Raw genomic sequence first — 12627 nt, 5'->3', positions numbered from 1 at the left:
AAATGAGAATGATGGTGTTATTTTGAAGCCATTGTTGTGATTTGTTGTCTGACCCAGAATCACCATACCAAACTCGTGAGAGATTAACACTAAATAAAATATCAAGCAGTTGTGACGAGAACTTTGAAATTATAAACACTTATGGCCATTTTTTATTTTTTATTACGGGGATCCAAACCCGCGATCCTCAGATTGAGAGTAGATTGCTTTAACCACCTGGCCATGTTGGGACAAAAATTGACTAAGATCAAACTATTTGTGTATTAGCCATAAAAGATAGAAAGCTTAAATGTTTTATGCGTCACACATAAAAACACTTTGATAAATAGTAGAACAGCAGCAAGTCTAAATGGCTTTCAATTCTATAAAGACTGGTTTCGATATTCATGGTGGGCACAGCACAAATAACTTATAGACAGCTTTGTGCTTAATTTCAAAAGTTATTTCCTTTGGTTTCAAATAACTCTCATCTGATGCTCACCTACTAAATGTATTGTTATCCACGTAGCAATACATAGTTGTAGCTCTAGATTACGTACAGTCAATCTAGGTAACGTTCCTCAGTACTTTTTGACTGACTAAATTCTCCAAACCATTGAAGTTTCCACCCGTTTTAAGGTAAACGCCGCCCACCTGTTTCAAAAATCAGGATTACCAACCCACTTCATTAAGATCTTCTTCCCAACTGACGGTGAACACCATCCTATCGCAGCTGTTTCCTCGATTATTACCACTTCAAAGCAGAACCACCCAATCAGACTTACCTCACCCCTTTCCTCCCCAGCTTACCTCCTCTGCCACACCAATCTTCTCCCAGCAAACACCCACCTCCAACAAAGAAACTCTAACCGACAATTTAAAATAATCAACCACAATAAACTAACAGACTCAGGCATAAACTACCACCATAAAAGACAAGCTAACACAGACATCTCTTCTAAGATGGAAGAAAACAATTCAAACCCACCTACTTTCAGACACTCAAGACCAAACAGTTCCACCTCAAACTACTTTAAACAAGCCAGTCATCTACATGAACTACAGTCTTCCCAACTCCACATTTGTCAGCTCCTCCTCGTCAAACGCGTCCAACAAATTATTCAGCTATTCCTTCATTAATTCTTCCATTCAGCAATATGATGTAACAGACAAACCCTACTCACACATCTACCAGTAACCAAGAAGATTTAACCTCGATAATATTTTCTCCAAACACATCCACATACTTGTCTGTTACTGTGCCTCCTTCCACTTTATTTCTTCAAGTAACCGGGTGTTTTTCTATGGATTGAAACTTTACCAATAAAAGTAGGCATTCTCGGGGCACTCACGTCCCAGCCCACATCAACTGCTTTATATAGGATTTATAGATCCTTGCCGCCCTGATAAACCATTTGTCCGTCTTTAGATATCAGACTAAACCATTTCCGCGCCGTGTCCTCGAGTGTAAATTAGGTTATTTTCTAAAAGAAGCCTTTGAACCAAACTAATTAGCAGTATTTTGGAAGGTGTCATAATATTCCTTGTTTATACTCAGAGCATGAAGACGTTTTTTCAAAGATCCGTCATCAGTGGGTTAATATTCCCGCGGGAAGAAAACCCACTCAAGTTTTATCGACGGTTTCGCCCGTGATTATCGACGGGATCACTAAAGGCTTCTCCGTCGACCGGCTCAGTGTCTTCCTACCAGAATACAAGTTCGACGCCATCATCGACCCAACCAAAACAAAACTCCTATGAAGGGATGTAATTTTTATTCAACCCCTTACTCCCAAAGATTCCACATATCTGTTTCCTCAAGGAACTCAAATCCCCCAGTTGTAAACGTCCAAGGTCTAATACACAACTTACCCAAAACTTCCTTAGGAGCGGCGAAGAGTCGATTTCTTTCGAAGCTATACACGTGCCTGTGTGTTTTATTTATAGCAAAGCCACATTGAGTTATTTACTGTATCCACCTAAGTGAATCTAACCCCTGTTTTTAGCGTTGTAAATCCGTAGACTTACAGTATACATTCAGGCCACCAGCTGGAACAGCTGTATGTTCCACAAGCTACACCTGTTTGTTTCATTCACACAGTTCATTGCATGGACATCAGAAGCACGTGACAACCGTCCAGCTACGCCAAGACTGTAACAGATCTCAAATGTACAACTGAACTCGCGGTTTTTCTATTTTATAGCAAGAAAATCGTGACGACGCCTTCAACCTTCTACAGTTCTGGAGGTTTGACAACCTCAAACACCTGCCGCCACCATTCAAGCTACTCCTGCAAAAACCCACTCACACCCAAAAGTACATTCCAAAGACGTGTTCACGCAGACTACACGAGTCGAAAAGCTACCCCAGTCAATAGACAAATTTTCACAGACCCTACATACAAATAAGGATATAAATAAAACTTAACCACCACTAAAGCACTCTTAAACAACGACTGCTTTCTTCTAAAAGAACACGTTGAAACCTAAACACGCATCTCCAAGACAGTCTGGTGAACCGTGACACACAAACAACCTGCTGGTGACTTTTGAATATTCCAACACTTATTACCGAGACAATTTCATTCAACCTACAGGTACAGAAGAGATGCTGTGTTCGAGACATCACAGAGGTGTTACCAGACTTGTCATCTATCTTTTTAAAATGATCTATTATTCCTTGTATATACTAACCTCTGACTCTTAACTCTCACCGGGCACGGCTGGAATATTCTTCTCAGCATCCTACAACCCCAACCCCCTTTTTCATTCGCACGATTGTAAAATTTACTAACTTAAAGTATTTGTAAAGTTTTTAATAATTACAAGACTCACAACAATACGGTGGAAACTTGCCGTGATCATACAGAACTTTAACTATACTACATTAACTTTAAAATCCATCTGAACATTAAAATTACAATTCCCATCCTCTTCACTGCCTTAGTCCTATGCGCGAGCTCTCCTATCCGCTGTGAAGATTCTTGCCTTCAGCTTGTGTCACTCAGAAATTTCCCGGGTGGCTTGAGACTGTTTGTAAGCAATGCTGACACCCCAATAACATATCATGTCTGTTAATTATTTAAACGCGTACTATTAACGGTCATACTCCGCCTGTTAAATGTAATTAATTTAAAGTTTCAGCCACAAGTCTAAACATTTCACCAAACCACATAAAGAATAATAATTTCGTAATCGGGGCGAAAATAAAGATACTGAGCGCCTTGAATTATTTTTAGGACTTTCCAAGTCATATCAGATTTGTCATCGAAACGCTGAGTGCGAAAGACTGTCATAGCATTCATACTTTCATTTACTATCTTAGTGTCCGTTAATTATGTTTTACTGAATATTTGGTTTGTTTTGTTTGGAATTTCGCACAAAGAGCTCTCTGCGCTAGCTGTCCCTAATTTAGCAATGTCAGACTAGAGGAGTGCAGCTCGTCATCACCACCCACCGCCAACTCTTGGGCTATTCTTTCACCAACGGATAGTGGGATTGACCGTGACATTATAACGCCCCCACGACTGAAAGGGCGAGCATATTTGTAACGGGGATTCGAACCCGCGCCCCTCGTTTACTCAATATATGTATGAATGTTGTATATTTATCGGATTTAATGAATGAATTAATCAAATGTTTAATCCGTGAATTGTAAAATATATTTAACGTGTCGTACAGCCACAAACTGGTCCACAATAATAAAGGCCGAGGCTTTGGGTTTGTGTGTGGCCTCCATAACTCAAGAGAAAAAGAGTCAAGAAACGTAAAATTTTGCACACGAACCAAATAGATCCTGGGCCCATCGTGGGTTAAGGCGTTCGACTCGTAATCTGACATCCAAATCAAGAGTGGAACGAAGATAAAGGTGTTTCTGAATGCTCCCGATAACATTTGCCCAAAGCATCGGTTTATGTCATTTTTTACCCGAAATATCTGCAACGGAATTTGATTTCATTTGAACAGTTTGAAGGAAAACAGATTATGGTCACCGTAAATGTTGCGATGGGCTAGAAAGTTAAAAGTGTGATCACTCAAAGCTGAGGGAATTAATTCAAGGTCAAGGACATCTTGTGATCCATCGCTATGTGTCATAACGTCGGAATTTATATATACTAGGTAACTGAGTTTGTAATGTGTTTCAGTATGAGACAGTTATTCTACAAATGAACTGAGTATATCTGAAAATCAATGACCTCATTGGTACAAGATGTGTTAATATGGTGATAGGTTATTATTTTTAGATTGTTTCGGTATAATACGGCTGTTCCACGAGTGCTTTGGTTCATATATTATTTTGTAGGTAGGAAAATTAAATTGTCTGCTTTTGTTAAGAGACATTTGGTTTATGTTTATGATATTCTTCTTGTATAGAGATAAAAATAATCATTTACCATGAACATAATTTTAATTCGTTAAAACTCAATAGTTCCATGTGGTCTAGTGGCTAGAATACATGGCTTTTACCCAGGTGGTTCGGCATGGGAAGTTTCATTGTCTTGTGGTTCATTTATTTAGCCTGAAATATTTTAAACTTTTTATATGAATGTTAAATAGTTAATAATTATTAAGACCTCAAACAATATATCCAACAGTGTAGAAAAGTTGACCTCTGTTGTTAAGGTCAAACAATCCAAGTTTGCACGTGATAAAGATAGATCTTCATATTGAAAGCACTTAGATTATAGAGTATCGTATTTTTACATTAAACTGGTTCATGAACCTATCTATTTTCCGAAGATCATAATAATCATTAAATACATTCATTGTCCCATATTAAAATATTTTAGTATTTTATCCTCAGATGGGGCAACTAGTTTATTAAGCAACATTGTTTCCGTGTAGTATAACGAACACTATCATATTTAAAGCAATAACTTTCAATTTACTCGAATTAGTGACTTTGAAATTTAAGTTTTCAGTAAGTGCATTGAAATATAATTATAGAAACCACAGAGAAAGAATCTAATTACCATTTCAAGTAAAATAATAATATATTCTATAGGTTTTGGAGCTACTTTATTAACCTTTGGATATATAATGTGGCTTAATTTTTTGTTTCTTATTTTGTATTTAGAATATACATTTTATGTTAGGTTGTTTGTATACATTTCGCGCAAGGAACACAAGGGCTATTTGCGCTAGCCGTCTTTAATATAAGTATAAGATTAGAGTGAAGACAGCTAGTCGTCGTCACCAACCACCAACTCTTGGGCTACTCATTTACCAACGTATAGTGTGAATGACCGTCACTATGTAACGCCCCCATAGCTGAAAGAGCGAGTATGTTCGGTGTGACGAGGATATGAACCTACGACCTTCAGATTACTAGTCGATCGTACCAACCACCTGGTCATGCTGGGCCAATGTTCGGTAGTATCAGGAATTATACCTTGTCTCTGGCTTACTGGTAAACATGAATACAAATAATAATAAATTACTTCCAAAACTATAATGGATTTATTTAAAATCTATCTAGTTTTCTCTAAACATTTTGTCCAAATTCGCTCTCAGTTTTCGCATGGCCTCATTTAGTTATCTTTTTAAATATCTGGAAAACGTCAGACTTCCAAGTTTTTACAGTGGCTTTTAAACATTTAATAAAAAGTGCGTTAGTTACAATTATTTACTTTAATTCCCTTAATTAATAAATTTGTTTGTTTTTGAATTTCGCACAAAGCTACTCGAGGGCTATTTGTGCTAGCTGTCCCTAATTTAGCAGTGTAAGACTAGAGGAAGGCAGCTAGTCATCACCACCCACCGCCAACTCTTCGGCTACTCTTTTACCAACAAATGGTGGGACTGACCGTCACATTTTAACGTCCCACGGCTGAAAGGGCGAGCATGTTTGGCGCGACACGGATACGAACAAGCGACCCTCAGATTACGAGTCGCACGCCTTAACACGCTTGGCCATACCAGGCCAAGTAAATAAGTAAATGATTTTATTTCGCTAAAAGCCTATTAATTATTTACAAGCCTATTCTACTAAAAAATAAAATTTGTGAGTATAGTTAGTAAAAGTGTAGCCCAAGAGTTGGCGGTGAGTGTTTATGACAAATTACCTTCCCTAAAGTCTTACTGTACTAATTTAGGGACGGCTAGCGCAGATAGTCCTCGAGTAGTTTTGCGCGAAATTCAAAACAAACAAACAATAAAAAAAATATCAATATTAACATTGATCGCTAGAGCCGTTCGATTAGGTCGAAAGATATTAGGCTTAGAACAAAGATTAGAACTTAGGCTTAGTTGTCGTTGCAGTAGTGGTAACACACCTTTCTGGTAAAAAATCAAATTAAGCTTTCTATGAATAAACTGACAAATATTAAAATTATGTAAAGTGGTGTTTCCAATATCAACATTCGCAGCGCGTACTGGAGGACTTTATACATTTTGATAATAAAGTTAGAAGAAAATGTGTTTATTCTTAACATAATATGACAAAATTTGTCTCCCACCTACTTCTAAACCTACTTTTCGTACTTTTAGTTTAAAACATTTAATACAAAGAGTAAAACCTAAAATATATCTTACTCAGCCTTTTCACTCCTGTTGATCACCAAATAATCCTATTCTAAAGCACTACGTTTCAATTATATGGTTCTAAAAATGTTTTATTACCTTGAATTTTAACCGTTGTTTTAATCATGAATTTATAGGTTTATTTTAGAATAACTAGGTGTCTTGTTGTTGAATTAAGCATAAAGCTACACAATGGGTTATCTGTGCTCTGCTCATTACGGATATCGAAACCCAGTTTTTAGCGATTTAAGTCCGCAGACATACTGCTGAGCCACTGGGGTCAGTGGCTTCTTAAACGAAAAGTTAAATAATACTCCAAATTTAATCTTTTGCTTTAATATATATAAAGTTATTCATGCTAAGCAACTAAATAAATGAATAGACTAATCAGTTACAAGTAACTTACATCTTAGACGACTTCATCAATATTATTCTTGTTAGAGTATTTAGTATACAGAATTCCACATATTAATGTCTTTCTATTCAGCTTTAACTTAAGTTTTGTTTTTCATATGAGAAGGGTTTTCTCAACAACAACAACAAAACTTTTGAAAGATAATACATTTTTCCATCTACCCATAAACAGTTGTCATATGTTTGATGAACTATACTGATATTCACTTCACACAACTACTCTAGGGTCATATGCACCAGGCGTCCCTAATTTTGAACTGACAGACTACAGAGGAAAGGGTGGGAGGATTGCTAGTTAATAATGTTCACATCAACACTTGGATTGTTCTTGTTTGACCAATTATTATGATTTGTATATCATCTTTAAATGGACCCATAGCCCCGAAGTCCAGAACACGATTTTGTTTATTTATTTTGTATAGCGGAAACTGGACACGAACATGGTAACCACTGGGCCCTGTTGTCTATAATAGTTTTAAAAAATAAATGTTTATTTTCAAAAATATTATTCAATACTCCGAGAAAAGTTGAACAAATTCGTTGTACGTTTTATATTTTTAAAACACCCTCTGCTGGCTCATCGAATCGTCTGAAGGCTCAAAATTGGATTTCGATATTATATGTGGGTACATTTGTTTGTTTGTTTGTTTGTTTTTGAATTTCCCATAAAGCTACTCGAGGGCTATCTGTGCTAGCCGTCCCTAATTTAGCAGTGTAAGACTAGAGGGAATGCAGCTAGTCATCACCACCCACCGCCAACTCTTGGGCTACTCTTTTACCAACGAATAGTGGGATTGACCTTCACATTATAACGCCCCACGGCTGGGAGGGCGAGCATGTTTGGCGCGACGGGGATGCGAGCCTGCGACCCTCAGATTAAGAGTCGCACGCCTTAACACGCTTGGCCATGCCGAGCCTTAGCCACATGATATAAAATTATTCCCTCATTGGTTGGGAGGTAAAAGCTTCCCGAAACATCTTATTAGTTTATGATTAGAAAACAAAACTCGACAACCTGTTTCCAATTGCCAGAAACTAGAAGCTTTTCAACACACGTTGAGTAATTTTGTTACTAAAATAAGCCATCGTTTAGGCACCTATTACATAGTGGGATTTAGGCTTACCTTTGCTTATGTTCCTGCTACATATTATATAGTCACATCAAATATCGTAATCGTTTATAATTGATTTACTCGCCAAAGTTATGACAATTCCAACAATTTATTTCTCTTTACGCAGCCCACGTTCGGTAGTCACACACTGAATCGGTCAAGTAACCGTAATAACCTTTGAACCTTGCGGTTTTTGAACAAAAGTATTAAAAGTCTTGACACAGAGTAGGCTTAAAACTGCTGGAAGTGGTGGGCGGTGGTGGCTGAAACTTGGTTGGTTGGCGCTAAAGTTGGTTGAGTTGACAGTTCTAAACGTCGGTGATTATCACGGTGTTGCTAAACTTAAAAGAAACAGCAACATACGCAGTTATTATATTCATTTGTAGATTTGGAAAGCATAGTTTGTTTAGGTGGTTTATCAGCATTGAAACAATAGGTAAAATAACGTAACGCCGAACCGCGTCATCAAGTGTGCATAAACCCTCATTCACTACAAAACTGTGCTTGTGAAAGAACTAATCGCCGTATAGCGGTTCATAAAATGGCTCCGAATTCTTCAAGTACAAACTTATAGCTCCGTCATCTCTTTACCGATTTCAGATCTAATTAGTTTTGGACTCAGGAGGTCTTCGTGATTGGTGTGTTTAACTACATCCAAGGTCTCACGGATTAATTTATTCTAATCCTGCCTGGAAATTTCAAGTGATGAAGCTATTGAGGTTTCTCTCTTGTCAGCAAATATTGCTGACTTCTTACTCCCATTACTTATTACTACACAAATTACTTCACACATACATAATTACTTTTGTAAAAACTAAGGCAAATATACACAGCTTGGTGCACAAAACGGATCGTTAAGTGGTTAAGATTTAAAAGACTTCTTTCTGAAAGTTACATGGTTTAAATCTTCCCTCGTCTAAAAGAGAATAATATAGTAGTGATGTTTGTATCTGAACCACACATTACCACACGATTGTTAAACAGCCAGATTATATTCAAGGACTATCATAGGTTTCGGGTACTGATGTCCAATATTTTGAGCTACTAATCGGAGGGAAAGGAGGTAGCCCGCAGTAACCGCTTCCACAAGGGTTTTGTGTCGACTCTAGAAGCGAATAAACGGTATTAGCTGTCACTCTTATAATGCGCTCGCAGCTAAAAGGGTATAACGTGTCAGAAGCTTGCCGTCTCAACCCCATACATTCATAACTGGGAATTTAATTCTATTTTAGCTATTACTGCTTATTTTCGCTGTCAACACATATACTTCACACAGAATAACTTACATGACGGTTATCAACACATAGACTACACGCGGAATCACTTAGACGAGAGTTATCAACACATCAACTGTGCGTCTATTTCCCTATTTTCATTCACTCTTCAGTTTACGGTCATTCCACGACGCCTGGAAATCGTTATCATACTATTATTTTCTACTTTAAACGATACAAAACAGTTGGAAAGACAACGAATGCACAGATCCTGACAAATATCTACTATTATCACGCCTGGTGTGCATAATGTTACCAGTATCATCGACGAACACTTTAAAGCCATTCATAAGCCTAATTTCAGATTAACGTAGGAGTTTTAAGTCCGAACATAATACACAGTTCTTCCCTTTCATTTTTCTTATATTGAGATCAAGCAGCTTCTTTAGAGTTCTAATAGTTCAGTGAACAACTTCTACAACAGTATTATTATCAGTTAGACAGTTAGTCACATGCTGTAAGGGACCAAATAGCGACATTTGAAGTGAATATTTTACCGGTGCATAAAAGTATAACAATCTCCACCTGGTGGTGAGACAAAAGTTGTTCAAGTATGTCCACTTCGTTAAGTTTAGCTGCATGTATTTTGTGTTTATGAACAAGTTATTAACGCCATCTGTTTGCCGTCTGTCAGAAGCAACCTACGCCCCCAGAGCAAGTGTTTAACTGTCATTCTTAAAAAGCAGTCACAGCTTCAAGTGTGGAGAATACATTGTGGTAGTGAATGGATTCAAATTTGGATATCCAGCTCCAAAATCTCGCGCTCTACAATAGGACTAGGACTAATCAACATCCTACTAATTTGTAAGGTAAAAAAAGAAAAAAAAGAAAAGCATAGTTAGAAATATAATTTATGATATAAAAAATAAACCTGACTAAATCGTCTAAAATTACGAAATAACGTGTTTCGTTTTTTTTGGGGGGGACCCGGCGGGTTAAGGCGTGCGACTCGTAATCTGAGGGTCGCGGGTTCGGATCCCCGTCGCATCAAACATGTTCTAATGTGACGGTCAAACCCACTATTCGTTGGTAAAAGAGTATCCCAAGAGTTGGCGGTGAGTGGTGATGACTAGCTGCTTTCCCTCTAGTCTTACACTGCTAAATTAGGGACGGCTAGCACAGATAGCCCTCTAGTAGCTTTGTGCGAAGTTCAAAAACAAGCAAAACAAACATCTTTTGGGGGGGGTTCTGTAAAATCTACAGAAACGTGTGAACACAACAAAGTTCAAAAATTTTCCTTAAATTTCTATGTATTTTTCTGACGTAATTTCAAACTGTTCCAAAATATTTTGACTAAATCTAAATGGCTTTTTTTTTTCATACTCCGGTTTTCTTCCTCAAGCGATTTTTCTTGAACCTTCTCGGTTTTTTTTCTATATATTTCGTATATTTGAGATAGTCCCTTAGTACAGTATCTACTCAAAGCGAACCATTAGAAGTTTGTAGCTTTTTATCACGTGACAAGATTTCCCGAAGGTTTTGTAGAATACCGCACCTAATCTTTACAAGCGAACTTGTATTATTAGTTTTTATTTTTACAATTTCAATTTATCCTTAAAAGTTAATTGGGGCCACGTGACTGTATTTTACTATATTTTCCTGATTCCTTTAAACTTTTAGTAATATTGATCAAAAATCTGTCTAGGAAGCGATTTGGCAATTTTAGAGCAGAAAAAAAGTTGCTTATTGAATCACAAACAAGTTCAATTGTCACCAGAGTTAACATTCTGTCCAAGTTATTGTATGGTATGAAACACGTGTATCAATGTTATTTTGTCATTTCTGATAAGTTAAATCCTAACTTGTGTCTCATCTGACATTTGTTTCTTTCTTTCAATCTTTAAGTGTTAAATCAAATTAGAGGGAAGACGGGGTGGATTTACTGGATTATTTTACTCGGTATTCGAACGTCTGTTTGTCTATGCATCTATGGGACATGTACGAATAGTCCTCTACGAGAAAACTAAAATATTACCAATTCACAGTGTACTTAATTCCTAGAAACAAAATACTGGACCCTCGTTCACGGGTGAGAATAGGGAAATTTGGGTTTTAAAAGACAGTAATTTAAATGTTATTGAGTGTACCATGTAGGTTACGGGTTGAGTGTCGTAGTTTTTTTGACTACTTTAGTCAAATATCAGTTCTGGTTACTACCAAAAAAACATGGAAAAAAGCAATAACTACCGTAATACCCATGAAAGAAAAGAGCAGATCTAATGGTCATAACTTGCACCCATTAGTTTGTTAAGTTGCGTTGGAAAACTAATGAAAAAATAATATACAAGGGACTTTTACTATTCATATAAACTGTGGATAAAATTAAAATAAGGAGATAACAAAAATCAACAATAATATTAAATATCTCGGTTTAACTTTTGATACATGTCTAACAGGAAACAAACAAAATATACACGTCTCAATAAGTAAACGTATCAATTATATCAAACTGTTGGTAAACACCCAAGCTGAACACCAGAACATCTATAAAAATATACAAAACATTCATACGCCCTGTCAAATAACCTTCAACATGTTAGAAAATATCACCTAAAACTGCAACAAAACAAGACAATTAGATTAGCCCTAAGGTTCTCAAAATTCACTCCCAGAAAATTAGCAACCTCCCTCCTTTACAAAATAGACTTGCTAAGTTTGCCTACAAATATTACAGTTCAGCAGGAAAAGGAACAAGCTTACAGCCACTGTAAGTTACACTATATATTTTATATATTGTAAGTCACACTCAATATTCTGTTTTTAAAAAAAGATAAAAAAACAGCACAGGTCAACAAAACACCCACAGCTGTTGAGTTACAAATATCATACCATGTCATACTGTTTTAACTATCACGTTTCCTTCCACAGCCTTATCTTAATTTATCTAAAAAAGAAGTGTGAATCTTAGATAGTAAGAAGGAAGAAAAATGAATTGTTACGAACAACTAAGTACAAATTCTACAAATTTAATTTTCGAATCAGCGAATTATCACATCAGGGTCTATATAAAAAACTAAACTATTTAGTCCAGTATTCTTCCACAGTACTTGGTTCAATGGACGTCTTCTGATTTTTTCCTTTCGATAAAAATCTGTATATGTACAGGTACAATGTAAATGGTAAACATATCATACACTTACTTGTTTTTTTAACTCAATTCAATCAAACGAATGGTACTAGATATCGATCGATAGGCCTGTGGCAGTTTCTAAACCTTACACAAGTATAAGATGAAAGGTGAACAAACAAGTATTAAACAATTATGAATTTCAAAATAAAGTTAGGCATGAGCTCTAACAGTATTTAGAAACAAAAATTATTTTACG

General features: G+C 36.5%; 1 protein-coding gene across 1 annotated transcript in view; it reads right to left on the bottom strand.

Annotated features, from left to right (window-relative positions):
- LOC143228618 (protein O-mannosyl-transferase Tmtc3-like) overlaps positions 1-702 on the bottom strand; it is an 8085-nt gene extending 7383 nt beyond the window's left edge. The window contains exon 1 of the mRNA XM_076459843.1: positions 656-702. Within this exon, the coding sequence (XP_076315958.1) occupies positions 656-702 (47 nt within the window). The remainder of the gene's footprint in view (positions 1-655) is intronic.
- Between the last annotated feature and the right edge of the window lie 11925 nt (positions 703-12627).

This window comes from Tachypleus tridentatus, chromosome 10 (assembly GCF_004210375.1).
Source record: "Tachypleus tridentatus isolate NWPU-2018 chromosome 10, ASM421037v1, whole genome shotgun sequence".
Taxonomy (NCBI): Eukaryota; Metazoa; Arthropoda; class Merostomata; order Xiphosura; family Limulidae; genus Tachypleus; species Tachypleus tridentatus.
The sequence above is the reverse complement of the archived record's forward strand: the minus strand, read 5'-3'. Positions and strand labels throughout refer to the sequence as shown.